This window comes from Natator depressus, chromosome 3, assembly GCF_965152275.1.
Source record: "Natator depressus isolate rNatDep1 chromosome 3, rNatDep2.hap1, whole genome shotgun sequence".
In the NCBI taxonomy this organism is placed as follows: Eukaryota; Metazoa; Chordata; order Testudines; family Cheloniidae; genus Natator; species Natator depressus.
Genome location: NC_134236.1, coordinates 81,470,222 through 81,488,583, shown reverse-complemented (window position 1 = coordinate 81,488,583; position 18,362 = coordinate 81,470,222). Strand labels below are relative to the sequence as shown.

Genomic DNA, 18,362 nt, shown 5'->3' with positions numbered 1-18,362 from the left:
GGATCAGAATGATGAAGGCCCAACCGTGTTATGGTAGATCTCAAAGTCCCAGAAAACTGTGGTGGTAGCAGCCACCTTGGCAAATCTTGCTCCCTCCAGACCACCTGTTGCCCTGCTCCCTTTTGGTGCCTCCCACGGCCAGTTAAACAGTGTCCAGAATAGGTGGCAACTTCATCTCATTAAAATTAACCAGTCAAAGCACATTTCAGTGATTTCTACTATAAACATTCCCTCCCACTTCTAGAATCTTTCAGCAAATTGTCCTGTCGACCTGTGACAGGAGCCCCTTATCACCGTTCTTTAAACTTAATTCAGCTTGTTATTAGTTTCCAACTTTTGCTGATTTTTACAAACAATTTTATATTGCAGGCTGAGTTGGACTTCTGTTATCTTGGACAACTTAGATCTCTGCTCAACAGAACCTTGGTTGTGCGTGGGGCTAACACTGGTAATCCTCAACCAATAGCGATACCATGGCCAGAAATCAAAGCACCCTTTGTGTGTGGCCCTGCCTGCCATGGTGTGAGAATCCAGCTAATGGTGATTTGTAAGGCATCTCTTTCCACTTTGGAGCTGCTTCTCGTCCCACTTGTACTGATTCAAATCACAAGTCGCTCTGGTTAAATGGTTGGGACAATTGAAGGTAAGACTCAGGTGGCTGAGAAGGGAACTGGGCCCACTGTCCTAATAGTTCAGGGCTGAATAATGTTACCAGATGCCCACTAACTGCAGGATTAAACAAACTAGCTACTACTTAAGAAAATAGGGTGTTGGGAGACACATACACAAGGTTCAAAGACAATAGCCTGGTGAGAAGTCCAGCACTCCTGCCATGCCCAGCAGCTGGGAATGGGAACAGTCACAGTACTGGGTTTTCTACCAGATTTCTCCACCTTGTGTATCAGACGGAGGGCTTGTCTACACACGGAAGTTATTCCTGAATAAGGTAGGGTGTGAATTTAAAGGGGGCCAGCTTTCGGAACTCCATATGTGGACACTCCTATTCTGGAATACCAGTGCCTTGGTCTGGTTTAGTTCTATCCACTTCCAAATAGCTCAAACTAATTTGGAAAAAAAGACAGGGTTATTCCGGGTTTGGTGCCCACACTTAGGAGCTGTTCCAGAACAGCTCACCGTGGAGACAAGCCCTCAGGGGCTTAGTGCATGTGCAGCTCCACCTCCCATGCTGGCAGGGAAAGACGTGGTCAGTGTTTTCTTCCTCCCCTCCCAGCCGCTTCTGCTGTGTACACTCCGTGCACTGCCCCCTGCCCGGTAGCCGCGGGCGGAGCCCTGCGCAAGGATGCTACAGCGCCACCACGCGGGCAGTATCCCCGCAGCCCCTCTAGCGAGCCGCGGCGGCCGCGGACCGTGCCGCCCCTTGCCTGCAGAGGGCGCTGTGCTCGCTGCGCTGCCGGCTCCCCGGCACACGCAGCCCTCTTGGCTGCGGGCGGCGCTGCCAGCGCAGCCGCTTCTTGTCACCTGGGCGGGTCTTGGCTCTCCCCCCTCCCCCCCCACCCGCCCGCCCGCCCGCTCTGCTTACGGCTACAGAGCCAGCCCCGAGCTACCCCTCTCGCCGGCCCGTCTCTTGCGCGCCACGCACCATGCGGAGCTTCCAGTACCCGGAGGCCTATCGCGACGAGGCTGCGGTGAGTTCAGCCCTGACCCCGCTCACCCAGCGGGGCACCCGGCTCCCCCCGCCCCCGCCGCCTTTGTCTGCCGTGGGCCCAGCCCCTGGCCGGCACGTGGGGCGCGTCTCCCGGCCGGCCCCAGGCTCTGCGCCGGACCCGGTGGGGCAGCGGCGGTCTCTGCTGCTGGTGCCCACGGAGGGGAGCGGGGCACAGGCCGGAGCCGGCGTTCCCGTGGGGTTAGGTGGCGGGGCAGTGCCCTGTGTTTTCGGCCACTCCGGTAGGGCCTTCCAGCTGGGGAGCCCCAAAGGGCTTGTAATCCGGAATGTCCCCTCCCCAGGCTGTCAGGAGAGTATTAGCAACCCCATTTTGCAGCTGTAGACATTGAGGCTCTCCCTTCAGCGAGAGGCTAAGTGACCTGCCTGACATGCTGGTTAGCAGTGCTTGCTCTGAGCCAGCTGGACAAGGATCTTTCCTTCGTTTTTGTTTTCTTTCAGGAAACTTTGTTAGCATGATGTTATAGAACTGTGCTGATCACTTTTTGTTGCTAATCACCGTCTGTATTGTGTGTTGTGGTGCAATTTTTAGCACAGGTGTCCGTGAAAGGCAAACCCTGTCAGTAAGGGGTGTACGTCACAGTTCTGAACTGTGAGCTTCATCCCAAACTTGAAAACGTTTTCCCACAACCCTCACCATTTTTTTTCAGCTAAGCAGGTAGTAATGCTTTGGATTTCACACCCTTGATAAATAAAAGCATAATCTTTGTCCAGTAAATGGCACTTACATTTTATTTTAGTTTTATAGAACTCAAGAGGTACTCCTGCTGGAATTCTGCACCACTGCGCAGTGCAGAATTGTGAAGATTAATGTTCTCCTGTGCTGCTGGGGCTGACAGCAGGAGTGAGATTATATTGTGTTATTTCTAGGGTTGTCAAGTGATTAAAAAACTTTAATCATTAATCGTGCAATTAAACAATAATAGAATACCATTTATTTAAATATTTTTGGATGTTTTCTACATTTTCAAATATATTGATTTCAGTTACAACACAGAACACAAAGTGTACAGTGCTCACTTTATTTTTTATTACAAATATTTACACTGTAAAAAACAAAATAAATAGTATTTTTCAGTTCACCTCATACAAGTGCTGTAGTGCAATCTCTTTATCATGAAAGTTGAACTTACAAATGTAGAATTATGTACAAAAGGTAACTGCATTCAAAATTAAAACAATGTAAAACTTTAGAGCCTGTAAGTCCACTCAGCCAGTCACTCAGGTAAACAGGTTTGGTTACAATTTGCAGGAGATAATGCTACCCGCTTCTTGTTTACAATGTCACCTGAAAGTGAGAACAGGCGTTCACATGGCATTGTTGTAACGAGTGTCACAAGATATTTACGTGCCAGATGCGCTAATGATTCATATGTCCCTTCATACTTCAACCACCATTCCAGAGGACATGTGTCCATGATGATGACAGTTTCTGCTTGATAACAATCCAAAGCAGTGCAGACGGACACGTTCATTTTCATCATCAGAGGCTGTCTGCACTACAGCCGGGATCAACAATCTGAGATTGATCCACTGGTGGTCGATTTAGCTGGTCTAGAGAAAACCTGCCAAATCAACAGCAGATCACTCTCCAGTTGACCCCTATACTCTACCCCCAACGGGAAGAGTAAGGTAAGTCAACGGGAGAGTTTCTCCCGTCGACCACCCCCCGCAATGTAGACCATGCGGTAACTCGACCTAAGGTGTGTAGACTCCAGTTATTCATGTAGCTGGAGTTGCGTAGTGTAGGTCAACTTACTGCGGTAGTGTAGGCATAGCCTGAGTCAGATGCCACCAGCAGAAGATTGATTTTCTTTTTTGGTGGTTCGGGTCCTATAGTTTCTGCATCTGAGTGTTGCCCTTTTAAGACTTCTGAAAGAATGCTCCACAGCTTGTCCCTTTGTGGACAGCACTTCATATTCTTAAACTTTGGGTCGAGTGCTGTAGCTATTTTTAGAAATCTCACATTGGTACCTTCTTTGCATTTTGTCAAATCTGCAGTGAAAGTGTTCTTAAAACAAACATGTGCTGGGTCATCATCCGAGACTGCTACAACATGAAATATATGGCAGAATGCGGGTAAAACAGAACAGCAGACATACGATTCTCCCCCAAGGAGTTCAGTCATAAATCTAATTAACAGATTATTTTTTTAATGATCATTATTAGCATAGAAGCATGTCCTCTGGAATGGTGGCCGAAGCATGAAGGGGCATACGAATTTTTAGCATATCTGGCGTGTAAATACCTTGCAACGCTGGCTACAAAAGTACCATGCGAATGACTGTTCTCACTTGCAGGTGACGTAAATAAGAAGCAGGTACCAGTATCTCCCATCAGTGTAAACAAACTTGTTTGTCTTAGCGGTTGACAGAATAAGAAGTATGACTGAGTGGACTTGTAGGCTCTAAAGTTTTACTCTGTTTTGTTGTTTAGTGCAGTTATGTAACCAAAAAAAAATCTGCATTTGTAAATTACACTTTCACGATAGAGATTGCACTACAGTACTTGTATGAGGTGAATTGAAAAATACTATTTCTTTTATCATTTTTACAGTGCAAATATTGGTAATAAAAATAATATAAAGTGAGCACTGTACACTTTGTATATTGTGTTGTAATAGAAATCAATATATTTGAAAATGTAGAAAAACATCCAAAATATTTAATAAATTTCAATTGATATTTTATTGTTTAACAGTGTGATTAATCACTGTTGGTTTTTTTTGAGTTAATCGCGTGAGTTAACTGCGATTAATCAACAGCCCTAGTTATTTTGATAAATAAAATATTTAGAATTTTGCAGAATTTTAAAATATCATGCACAGAATTTTTAATTTTTTTTGTGTGCAGAATTCTCCAAGGGGTATAGAGGGTAACAGTGTTGTGTTAATATAATCATAGGACACACAAAGAAAGGAATCACTTTTGGCATTTTCCCCAAATGGTAATGTCAGTGTTTGGGTACAAGAAATAAAAGCTAAACTAAATCTTAAATTTATGTCAACTTTTTTAAAGTTTACATATATAACATCTGTAGAAAAAACATAGATTTAAATTTTCCAAAAGTGACTAGTGTATTGCGTGTTTTTGGATCACCAACTTGAGACTTCTTAAAATAGCCTGACTCCCGTAGTGCAGGTGCTCGGTGTGTCCAAATATCGGGCCCTTTTGAGGGATCTCAAGTTTAGCGTCCAAAAATGGAGGCCTCCAAAATCTCCAGTCTCTCTTGGAAAATTAAGGCCTTAATCTAAATAATGAAAGATGCAGAAAATTAGAAAGTTTATCTTATATGATGATGCACCTGTAAGACTCTCACTTCGCTTTCTGTACATCAACATTCAGAATATATATTTCGAAAACTAAACATCTGTGTGTTCAAATGGAGAAACTGATGTCCATTAAAAATTACCATGTAGGTTCTGTCAAAACTGGTTGGTGGTCCCCCCCCCCCCCCGACTTCCTGCCCCACAAAAGGCAGTGCTTTAGGCCCTAATCCTGTAATACTAGGTATGTGTTTAATGTCACTCATGAGAAGTGTTTGCAGAATTGGAGTCTTAGCTGACACTGCCAAAAAGATCAGCTTGACTTTCTACTTTTAAAGCTGAGTGAACTATAAAACTTGAAATGTCTGAACTAGATTCACACCCTGGCTTGCCATGCAGTAACTTGTCATGTAGACAAGCGGAGAGTGTTTTGGTTTTTTTATGTTACTCACATTGTGCTGCTTTCTTCCCAGCTCTGTTGTTCCATAGAGCCTCTATCTTGATGTGGATCATTTGCTAATTTCAAAACAAAACAAAGTTTGCTTTTGTGTTTGTTAAAGCAATGTCTCTCTCTTAAATTCAGGTACATGATTACCATGGGTGTAAAATATGCGACCCGTATAGCTGGCTGGAAGACCCTGATAGTGAACAAACAAAGGTAACTTTTTATCTATAAAATTGGAAGTTTTGATATTCATCTCTTTGTAGGCCTGAGACATGCTTCCACGTCTGCAAAATATTGGTAACTTTGTAAAACTAGCAAATTATGTCCAAGGTAACAGTACTCTTTGATATCAATGAATCAATGTTATTAAGACACCACATCTTGTGACTTTGTTAATGTAGAGATAAAGATATTAAACAATTTAGATAGTTCACATCTTATTTATAGTGCGGCCCACATATGGGTGTTGAGAGTGTGGCAGTAGTAACAACAACAAAATAATGGTTTTTGCTTTCAGCACCCCCACTATAAAACTTGTTCCAGCACTCTTGCCCCATATCGACAGATGATTCCTGAATATCAAGGGTCACCGAACTCAAGTTTCTGTTTCAAAATGTTCTAACACCTAAAATTACTGTAGCCAAAATAGTAGAAGGAGGTTCTCTTTTCTTTGGTTTTACTTTGTGTATTTGACAGCACTTTGTGTAAAGTTTCATTTCCCCCCCCTGTATCACCAAGATGGCTGTTGATTTTGGGATTACCCTTGTGAATAAGGTTACACACGTGTATAAGTGTTTGCAGGGTTGATCCAAAAGTAGTTAGTCTATCATGTTAGAGTGGGTTTTTCATGCAGCACCAGGAGGGAGAAAACTATTTGATTAAAAATAAGAAATTGTCATAGGAACTCAGGGAGGATGGGACAGAAGTAGTGTCAGAAATGGCTGTTAGCTTTTTTCCTTTAAGGTGACTGTTGTCACAGTTCAGGGCAACTGCACCGGTATTCCCCCCTCTGTGGTCCAACAAGGGCACATGCTCTCAGGCTTGCGGCTTCCCAGCTGTCACCTGTCTTGGATGAAGACGTGTCTCTTTCCCTCATGGCCAGGATTTTTGCAGATTACTCAATTCCCAACCTACACTGAATTCCCCAGCAAGTCAGACTACCTCAGCAGGCCTGCTTTGCTTTTCTTCTCAAAGGCTGTAAACAGCGTAATTGCCCATAGATTTAAGTTACAACACAGCTTTTCCTAAGCAAGCACACTTATGCTTAAGATAAAAGCATTAGAGAAAATATTTTAAAATAATAAAAAAAATCTACACGTATGCTAATAATCTTACCAGATCACCCAAATTCTGTATAAGGGCTTTGACAGATGTATCGTCCTTTAAACAGCACCAAGGATTTTTTTGTGCAGTCACAAGTTCACAACAGCTCTTAGCTCAGAACAAGTAGGCCCATGAATCTGTGATTATTATTATTATTATTTTATTATTATTTTTTAAAAGGTTGGGTCTTTGACCCTTAGAAACAGTGAATAAGTAATCCATCAGACAATGCGTTTTCCTCAAGATGTAGCTTTAATAGGTTGGGCCCAGAAGTGGGGAATTTGCATTCCCTCCCCCCAGGTATTTCTCTAGGTATCCCACTAAAATTTGATTATCCCAAAAGTTCCTTCTTCTGTGGCCCGTTATTTTAAAATAGAGCTTTGAAGCTCATAATGCTTCCCAGCTTTTGCATTAGTCATGTCTCCCTCCTAGAGATGTTACGTTCAGTCCCCCAGTAATACGTAAATATTTGCATTTTTAATATAATGAACTCCTAAAATGCTTAATTCAATAAGGTTTAATTTAATTCAGTAAGGCTTAACTTAATTCAAGTAAAAGTATAAAAAGCAACTAGTTAAAGAGACAAAACCTAACAGCAAAATTTTTTTAAAGTACGTCAGAAGCAGAAAGCCTGCCAAATAGTCTGTGGGGCCACAGGCCGATAGAGGTGCTAAAGAAGTACTCAAGGAAGAAAGGCCATTGTGGAGAAGCTAAATGAATTCTTTGCCTCTGTCTTCACTGCAGAGGATATGGGGGAGATCTGCACACCCAAGACATTCTTTTTAGGTGGTAGATCTGAGGAACTGTCCCAGATTGAGGTGTCAAGAGAGGAAGATTTGGAACAAATTGATAAATTAAACAGTAATAAATCACCAGATGGTATTCACCAAAGAGTTCTGAAGGAACTCTAACATAAAATTGCAGAACTATTAATTGTGGTATATAACCTATTGCTTAAATCAGCCTCTGTACCAGATGACTGGATGGTAGCTAATATAACACCTATTTTTAATTAAGGGTCTGGAGGCAATCCTGGCAATTACAGGCCAGTAAGCCTAACTTCAGTACCAGGCAAATTGTTTGAAACTATATTAAAGAAAATTATCAGACATAGATGAAAATGATATACTGGAAAAGAGTCAACACTGCTTTTGTAAAGGTATCATCAGTATTTTAGAATTCTTTAAGGGAGTCAACAAAAATGTGTACCAGGGTGATCCAGTGGATATAGGGTACTTAGACTTTCAAAAAACTTTGACAAGGTCCCTCACCAAAGGCTCTTAAGCAAAGTAAGCTGTCATGGGATAAGAGGGAAAGTCCTCTCATGGGTCAGTAAGTGCTTAAAAGATAGGAATAAATGTTGGTTTTCACAGTTGAGAAGGGTAAATAGGGTGTTTCCCCCAACGATCTGTATTGAGATCTGTGTTGTTCAATATATTCATAATGATCTGGAAAAGGGGGTAAGCAGCATGGTTGCAAAATTTGCACATATTAAATTATTCAATATAGTTAAGGCCAAAGCTGACTGGAGAATTACAAAGGGATCTCACAACTGGGTGACTGGTCAATAAAAAGGCAGGTAAATTCAGCGTTAAGTGCACCGTAATGCATGTTGGAAAAAATAATCCCAACTATACATACAAAATGATGGGGTCTAAATTAGCCTGTTACCATGAAAAAGATCTGGGGTCATTGTAGATAGTTCTCTGAATACACCCGCTCAATGTGCAGCAGCAGTCAAAAAAGCTAACAATGTTAGGAACCATTAAGAAAGGGATAGGAAATAGGGACACAAAACATCAAATTGTCACTACATAAACCCATTGTATGCCAACACCTTGAATACTGCATGGAGTTCTGGTCGCCTCATCTCAAAAAGGACATATTAGAATTGGAAAAGCTACAGTAAAGGACAACAGAAATGATTGGGGTATGGAGGAGCTTCCATACGAGGAGAGATTAAAAAAGACTGGGACTGTTCATCTTAGAAAAGAGATGGGTGGGGGGAGTTAAGATAGAAGTCTATAAAATCATGAATGGTGTGGAGGAAGTGAGGGAAGTGTTATTTACCCCTTCACATAACACAATATCTAGTGGTCATACGATGAAATCTGTCGGTAGCAGGTATAAACAAACACTTCTTCACTCAATTTGGAAGTGTTGGCAGAGTATGTTGTGAAAGCCAAAAGTATAACTGGGTTCAAAAAGAAATTAGATAAATAAGCAAGAAGGAGGGTCCGGGGAGCAGCTCCAAGGCAGAGGGCAGGAGCAGCACATGGCAGTGGGGGGAGGAACAGCTGAACTGCTGGCAATTGATAGCCTGCTGGGCGGCTGCTGCACAGGGAACTTAGGGCTACCGGTCCACCCTGGTTCTAAGCCCCCACCAGCTAGCTCCAATGGGCTGCTTTTCCTACAAACCATGGACAAAGCAGGCAGATGACGTAAGGAAGCATTGCACAACTTTAAACGAGCATGTTCCGTAATTGATCAGCAACCTAACAACAAAACAATGTTAACTGGGACGACTTTAAGTGAGGAGTTCCTGTAGTTGTCTACCTACATTCCTCACTGGCCTCTTGCTCCGCAGCAGAGGGAAGAAGGCATGGGTCTGCTTTCTCTCTCTTACGGGGAGCAGTGAATTTGATACTCCTGTCTTCCTCCTCATCAAAAGGGGTAGGGCGGAAGAGGAGGGACAGCCACACTTCCAGCAACAGAACAAATAAGCAGGGACTGAGATTGTAAGAAGTTTGGACTACCCAGGGTGCTTCAGGAAGTACCAGGGCTGGTTTCAGTGCAGCCCTAAGGTTTTCAGCATTGAGACCTGTGCCCATCCCTCCCCTTCTCCCAAAAGCTTTCCATTTCTTTGTGGGCTGAAGGTGCTTCTCAACACTCCCAGGCCCCCAGGTATCTTGGGGGGAAAGGGTATAAAATCTCATTCAGCTGGCTCCACAGATCACTTTTATGTCTTCTGCTTTGCTTTGAAGGAGCATCCTGTGTCATTTGTCTCCATAGAGTCAGTGTTGCCTGCAGCTGATGCTGCCTCCCCTGCTTTTGATGGAGTTGGCAACCCGGCAGGGAGGCTTAGTGTCCTTCCTGGAAACAGGAAGGAAAGAGGGACTCTTGAGTTGAGGGTAAGGTGGGGCAAGAACCTAATGTTAACTTTAAACAAACAAGATCAAAATTAGTCTCTTATCCAAATGGACCTTCTGTTATTTAAGTGGATGCTAATGTGTATATATAGGTGACCTCTAAAAATAGTTTTTTTTTTTTTTTTAACAGTGGTACTTACCCCTTCCATACCTCATTCTCCAATCCTGCTGTGCCTTTGTATGTTGTTTAGAGATGCTACAACGTGTATCTAGACAAATCTGAATCTAGAATATCTTCTCTTTTTTTCTATATGATTTTCAAATTCTACTTGGGTCAGGCATGCTTATCCTTATTGAGGGGGGGGAACGTAACATTTCATCCAGCCAACTCCATAGATAACCTTCGCTGTCTTCTTTTTACACTTTGTACCCATTTAAAAGATATTGCTTTGAACTCTCCACCTTGGTGCTACCAGGCTATTATTGCTAATGCGGATTGGCTGCAAAATACTGAGGTCAAATTATGTGAAGAGCCTACTTTAAATTCACAAGAGTAAAGAAATTCCAAGGTAAAACTGAAAACTCTGACCTTCTCTCCCACTAGTGCGACCAAAGCAGTCACCATTAAAATGAGGTCATGATTAAAATATTGATATCTACATCAGATATTGAATTACGTTCTTGTGAACACAGACATAACTGTGGTTGAATTTAGCAAAAGCGTAATGATGTGCTAAGGTGATCCTGAGTGCTTATACATCAATTCATAACATGCATGAAACTTACCCAGTGACTGGGTCAGGGAGATTATACTAAATGACTCACCCTTTATGTGGGCAGTTGAACCTTTTCTGAGGTTCCTTTGTAAAGCAGCTGCACAACGAGGGTTGATGCCCAGGTTGTCTTGTTGTGACCATTTCATCCCAGAGAAGGAACTCTGAACAGGGGGTAGAGGTGGGCTGTTGATGGAAGGAACAAGGAACAGTATCCTCTGTGCATTGAGAGACAGTTCTGAGGCTGCTGCTGCTTGGTGATGAGGCAATGGTGCCATACCTGACGTTTGCAGGAGGGAGTTGCCTCTGAGCAATTTGAGACCATCTCTGTTCAAGAAACCAGGACTCATGTACACTTCTTAAGTAAATATAGTAGTAATACATTGACTCCATGTCACTGATTTCACCTCTGACACGAAACTGATCAGCAAGGTCTGAAATCTGCTACTGCTTGGCAAAGGGGCAAAAGTAATCATGCATCTGGTATAGCAATACTGTGATTTTTAGACCAATACCCTTAGGAAATAAGCTGAATACTAAGCTTATCCTAGTGGGTGTTGTCTTTGAAGGTGAATTGCAAGTGGTTTCTCCTGTTGGTTGGCTGTCTTTAAAGACCTAGCTTCAGCATTAGATGGTGAGTGCCCCAGGAATAGTTGGTGTATGAGCAGACACGTAACTTTAATTTATTTTCTACCTATGTTGTTGCAAACTGAAGCCTTATCGATCACTTCTTGCTGTGGAATGCCTCAATATGTAGTCTGCTAGTAATATAACCACCACAAAACAGGACAGAAGAATACCCTACCCAAGGAAGGAAGGTCCTTCCCTCTCCAGCTCCAATATTTAGATAGTGCATGCAGGACATGAAATAACAGTAATAAAGGAAACCATATAGAATTGCTGAATAGTGGAGCTAGGGAGAAATGATACTTACTCCTTTGTTATACTCCACTTTCCAGTCTGTTTGTTTATACAGCAGCTTTGACAACATCAATAGAGCATGTGCTGGAACAAGTAATTGGATTGAGATTTGTGATCAGACTTTGCAGCTTAGGAAAAACAAATTAATTTACACACTTCCAATAATCCTTTCGAGTGTACATTTTAGGGACATTTTGCACTGTTGATAAACAAGTTAAAATCACTTCATCAGCCCTCAGAATTTGAAGAACAATTGCAGTTAATTCTTACGAATCCTGGTGATCTTCCAAATGTCTGTTTATTGCTTGTGGGTTTTTTCCACTCTTTTATTTATGGATAAGCTATGTACTCATGAAAATAATAGGCTAGTTGCTGTGTACTGTATCCACTTCTGTGCACTCATATGCCCACAAGCTTAAATCCTAATCTTCAATATGCCTTTTTTCTCCTGAAGCTTTTTTGATCACACCATATCCTATTTTATAGTATGACGATACCTTCATTTATGACACTGTAGTATGTTTTAGAGTTTAAAAAAAAAATCTGATTTATGTTACGGCATAATATATGGTCGGTGACTAATAATGCACTGGGTGGCATTGAGCTAAAATTTGTCACTTCATCACAGGGCTAGAACATCTTTATAGTCCAGCATAAAAATAGGCAGGAAGAGCGCTTCTCAACTTTATGGCTCCTTTTCTTATTTATCCCTCTGTTTCTACTGTATGCATTATAGTCTGTGTGCGTGAGGTTTGCTTATTACCTTTTGAAGGACAACAGAAGAAATACTATACATCTTATTTTTATGTAGTGGCTTTGATACCCAGTATTGCAAAATGTGTCACCAAGAATGTCTGTCATAAACTAAAGAGAAAAAGAGGATTTAAGGTGAAATTTAAAGTGAGGTTCCCGAGCCTCAGTCTGCATATCCCTGTGATAAGAAGGTTTTTGCCCAGCTATGTTGGTTAGGCTGGATTTGTCTCTAATTTTTTATTTATTTATTTTTAACACTCCTAGCTAGACAATCTTTTAAGTGTGGGCCAGGCCTAAGCCATGCTGGCAGAAGTCCAGTTTTGCCAGTGTAACTCCACTAGGGGCTTTTGCCAGGACAGCATTGTCATCACACCCTTAACTAATGTAGCTATGTTGGCAAAAGTTTGTATTGTTGATCTGGGCTGAGAGCAGACTGGGAATAAGAAGGGCAGAGATCAAGCAGCAAGGGCAGTTAACTTGGGGCAATGGAAATATAATGTAGTTATAAGCAGAAGGTATGCTTGGAATAATAAACTAGAAGTGAAACTATTTTAAAAGGGAAGGAGTACTTGTGGCACCTTAGAGACTAACCAGTTTATTTGAGCATAAGCTTTTGTGAGCTACAGCTCACTTCATCGGATGCATACTGTGGTAAATACAGTGAGGAGATTTATATACACACAGAACATAAAAAAAAATGAGTCTTTATCATGCACACTGTAAGGAGAGAGATCACTTAAGATGAGCTATTACCGGCGGGGGGGGGAGAAAACCTTTTGTAGTGAATTAAGGTGGGCCATTTCCAGCAGTTAACAACAAGAACGTCTGAGGAACAGTGTGGGGGAATAAACAAGGGGAGATAGTTTTACTTTGTGTAATGACTCAACCACTCCCAGTCTCTATTCAAGCCTAAGTTAATTGTATCCAATTTGCAAATTAATTCCAATTCAGCAGTTTCTCTGAGACTGGTTAGTCTCTAAGGTGCCACAAGTACTCCTTTTCTTTTTGCGAATACAGACTAACACGGCTGCTACTCTGAAACCTATTTTAAAAGGACGCATTCAAATAGGTTTGTAGTAATATCTGATTGATCCTTCTCCAGTTGCACTTTGACTTGTCTCTTTCCCCTTAGAACTCTGTTTAGTTTTACACTATAATATTTAACTCCATCAGTGATACCCGTTCTGTTCTGGGGGATGGGTTTTGTTAGATTGATCGCCCTTTTAATGGTAGGATATATATTTCTGTTTTACTGCTGAACAAATAGAACTCTGTATAGTTCACTTACAGAAACTCTCAGACCGCTGCTGAACACTTTCAAAAATTCCACCCCAACTCTGCTCTCACAGAAGCCAAAGATAAATCCCTCTCTGACTTCAGTGGGAACAGAATTAGGCCAGTGCTGCGCACTTTTGAAAACCCCATCCTGTGTGTGGGGAAATTATTATCCTGTTAAGAGAATAGCATACCTCTAACCAGAGAACTGGTGGGTATGACAAAGAATTGGTAAATAACTTAACAAACTTTGCTGCATAATTATTTGAATACTGTTCAACCTGCTCTGGAGTGAGTCAAATATTTTATTAATAAACTATCAAAAATCCATCCAGAATTGCTGAATGTTTTACCAGTTGAATATTCAAACAGCTACACACATTGTTTCTGATATATTTCACATTTAGCCATTCAGCAAAAACTTCAGCATAAAGCCCATGACAAAATAAAACCGGTGGCTAGTTGTGTATGTTGTCATCAAAAAACAGCACACCGGTTATCCTCAGTCCAAAAATGCAAAATATTGGGGGCACTGGGTGGTCTTTGCTGGTTTCACTTGAGTAGGGGGATAAAGTTCATCCATAATATTTCTGTAGAAATAAGCTAATGTATTTCCAAACTACAACCCATATCACGCAACTTATGAGCAGGCAGACTGCTATACCTGTGCAGAGCCCCATTGACTCATACGGGATTCTGTGTGGGTGCGGCAGTCCATTGGTGTACAAGTAGCAAGAACAGGGCCCATTTCAGCTGCCTTTAACAAGAAAAGGTAAACCTAACAGGGGTGTGGCTTTTGATACAACACTGAACTTTAAGTTGACATTGTAAGGATACACTAAATATTGATTGTAAAACACTGGCAAATAAGATACCTCTCTCTAAGTAGCTTTGAATGTTTCCAGTGAAAATGTAACAAGGACCGTTTTGTGGTCTCTTCTCTTTGGGTAGATTTTTAAATTAAAAAAAAAAAAATTCTAGTGGTGGTGAAGTCTCTCCATGTGTGTATTTTACTTTGTATTTTTAAAGGTACTGGTTCACATGTGCTTCCCCCACCCCTTAAGGGTAGGCATCTTAGCTTTTGCTTGGTGAGTTCCCTTGCAGACATGGTGGTTGGGGGAGGAAGTGGAAATTTGTGACTGCCCCTTTTCCCTATGCTGCAAGTGAAAGGTGTGGTCGTAATGCTGGTAGGCATACCCGTGGTAGCTTTAGCCTAGCTAGTGCAGGTATAGACGCAGTATAGATACTCCAACTGCTAGCCTGTGTTGGCATATGTGCCCAGAGTCCCTGGAGGGCCCATGCCATCACAACTACACTGCTGTTGTTACCTGTACTAATGAGATTAAAGCTTGCGTGGGTATGTGTATCCTTGCTTCATTTGCAGTGTAGCCATACCCTAAATGGCCAACTCCATGTGCATCACTGAATACAAATGTCCATGCTGAGGTTCCAGAGTCTCATCATAGGTCTCATCATATAACTCCCAGAGCTTGTCAAAAATGTTAGTTAACTTTTGGGTAAAAAGTTAAGCTGCCAAACGATTATAAACATTAATTGTGATTAATCGCGTGATTAAAAAAATTAAAAAGATTAATTGTGCTGTTAAATAAAAATAGAATAACATTTATTTAAATATTTAAAAACAAGTCGAAGCATGAAGGGGCATACAAAGGTTTAGCATATCAGGTACGTAAATATCTTGCAATGCTGGCTACAACAGTGCCATGTAAATGCCTGGTCTCACTTTCAGGTGACGTTGTAAATAAGAAACAGGCAGCTTTATCTCCCGTAAATGTAAACAAACTGGTTTGTCTTAGCGATTGGCTGAACAAGAAGTAGGACTGAGTGGACTTGTAGGCTCTGAAGTTTTCATGGTTTTGGTTTTGAGTGCAGTTATGTAACAAAAAACCTCCCTTCAGTTGTAAGTTGCATTTTCATGATAGAGATTGCACTACAGTACCTGTCTGAGGTGAATTGAAAAAGTAGTATTTCTTTTGCTTATCTTTTTCCAATGCAAATATTTGTAATAAAAATAATATAAAGTGCACACTGTACACTTTGGATTCTGTGTTGTAATTGAAATAAAAAATGTATTTGAAAATGTAGAAAAACATCCACAAATTTATAATAAATTTATATTTGTATACAGAGTGCAATTAAAACTACAATTAATTGAGTTAATTTGTTTTGAGTTAATTGCTTGAGTTAGCTGTGATAGACAGCCCTAGTAAAATAAATATATATACATTCAGTATGTTGAATGAATATTTTAAAACACAACTGTTGAATGTGTGTATATGTATATGTGTGTGTATATATAAAAATATAAATACAATTTTTTTATGCTGGTTTTCATCAAACCCAGAAATTTCGAAATCTTCATTTTAATTTTTTTTCCCCATTCCTCCCTCTCCTCCCCTTTTTTCCCTGTTTTCCTTAATTATTTTTTGCCACTCAATGCAGTAGGATAAATTGTCTAGATTTTTTTCACCTTTTCTTTAATTGCTCTGTAATTTCTCAAAGCTTCCTCAAATTTGGAAATGATAGTTGCAAAAGGAGAAATGAAACTCTTTAACTGTTACTCTGTAACTCGTCATTGGAGAAGTTTTGAGAAATGTATAAAGAACTGAGAGAGGGAGGGAAAGGGGGAGGAATCTGGAAATAATTCCCAATCCCTGTGAGATGAAAGCTTTTTATTATTTTTTTTGGCGGGGGGGGGGGGGGGGATTTTGCTTCTTCTTTTTTTTTTTTTGACCAGATTTAGCAGTTCTCTTAACTACTGTTCAATTCCTGCCAGCAGATGATCTAGAACTGCCCCTTGTATCCTCTTGTGGTGGTTTGCAGACACTTGGGGATGTTCTGTAGCTCTGTAAGGAATTGTAAATTCACTCAGATCTGAGGGGACTGTCCCCCTGCAGAATGGCTGCTGTTACGCCCACCTTCTTCAGGGCAATTGGTGGAGTGCAGTGGAGCATTGTTTTCCTCTCACTGTGCATTTATTGCATTCATGTTTGCCCTGCATCAGGTCAGTTGAGCGCTGACATGCAAATAGAATGAAGGCACTTCAACTCCCTTTAGATTTATGTAACAAACAAGAGATGGCAAAGCCAGCAGAGAGCAATAAATTTTATTTTTCTCTGGGTAACTTTTTTAATGCAGCTAACACAGATTAGCCCTCCTTTGCTTTATTCTTTTTTTCCTCTTTAGTTTCCTTGAAATTGAAGCTTCTTGGGGGTTTTTTGGGTGGCGATGGTTGTTTTTATTTTTAATAACTTCTTTCCCCCCCCCCTTAGATGTCCCTTCTGTGTCTTGCACAGAAAAATTGTTTTCTCCAGTCATACTTCTGAGTAAATCCGTGGTAGAAGAGTATACTGGTGTGGCTTCCTTTTCTCTTGCTGCAGTACTGTAAACACCCTATTGCTGAGCCCTTTCTTTGCTGTCCGCCGTCCTATAACTGTTTTTAGTGAACAGCTCACCTCTACAGAAGTGAGATATTGAACATTGGTAGAGCAGGGCGCCAGGATACTTGGGTGGCAGTTGAGAGTTGATGTTGCTAGGGGGACAGAAGGAGGGGGCTGAATAAGGAGGAAGGTTGCTGGGAGGGTAGTCTAGTGTATTTAACTGATACGTAATTTTTAACAAGACACCTGCCACCGTATTGTGTTTGCTTGTATGTCATATCCCCAGCCTTCATCTGATTTTTGTCTTAATAGAATGTGTGCTTTTTGGGCAAGGACTATGCCTTCTTCAGTGTTTGGAAAGTGCCTAGCATGCTTTGGGCATTAACACAATATAATTAATTATAAAAACAGTATATCCTTCATGTAAGTTGCTGATATGAAACTGTGGAAAAATACATAAATACATTTAGACTTTTTGTGCTCTGACAGGGAATGCGAAGAAATGTGGCTATTGCTGTAATCTAACTGGATTTAAGATTAAACAAATAAGGAAAAATTGTTTTTTTGGTAGGCACTGTGGTAAGTAGCAGAAGTGCTAGCAGAACGAGTTATACTATTTTTGAGGTTGAACGCAGATACTTTTTTATATCTATACCTATCTACCTACATATTCCACTACTGGATTAGTGAAGAAGATAACTATAATAGCTTTCAGTATAGTGTCTCTTTTTCTATATCAAAAGACAATCTAGTATGTTAGAAAAAGATTGTCAAATATTTAACCACACCTTCCATTTTTGTGTACATATGTAGAAGACACATGATGGCACACTATTATTTATAAAACCTCAGTGCTGTATGGGGATCTGCTAGCACAGGTCTCTACCTACTCAGCCCTGACCTAAACTGGAGGGGGGGGAGGGTGTTTCGATCTAAGTTACGCAACTTCAGCTACGTGAATAACGTAGCTGAAATCGACGTACTTAGATCGACTTACTGTGGTGTCTTCACCGCGGTGAGTCGACTGCTGCTGCTCCCCCGTCGACTCTGCCTGCGCCTCTCGCAGTGCTGGGGTACAGGAGTCGACGGGAGCGTGCTCGGGGGTCGATTTATCGTGTCAAGACTAGACGTGATAAAGCCATCCCCGCTGGATCGATCACTGCCCGCCAATCCGGCGGGTAGTGAAGACACACCCTCAGGGTCCCAGACCTGGAAGACTCTGCTCTGCCCTTTCCTTCATAAGCATTGGGATTCCTCTGATCAGAAACCAGAGGCCGGGACTGAATATTTCTTAAGTACAATGTGAGTTTGACTTGAGGTTCTAGCTAAAGAAAGAGAGGGATGGCAAGTGGAATATAAGAGGATCTGTTCAAACTAATGTTCTGAAAGAAAAAATTCAGACAAATTTAGTATGAATTCTGTAGTCCTACGATGTG

At 41.3% G+C, this 18,362-nt stretch overlaps 1 protein-coding gene across 1 annotated transcript in view; it reads left to right on the top strand.

The window, feature by feature from the left end:
• The first annotated feature begins 1,521 nt into the window (after positions 1 to 1,521).
• The window catches only part of PREP (prolyl endopeptidase), a 166,648-nt gene continuing 149,807 nt past the window's right edge, over positions 1,522 to 18,362 (top strand). Inside the window, exons 1-2 of the mRNA XM_074948177.1 lie at positions 1,522 to 1,646; positions 5,530 to 5,604. Coding sequence (XP_074804278.1) covers positions 1,602 to 1,646; positions 5,530 to 5,604 — 120 coding nt within the window. The 5' untranslated portion in view covers positions 1,522 to 1,601. The remainder of the gene's footprint in view (positions 1,647 to 5,529; positions 5,605 to 18,362) is intronic.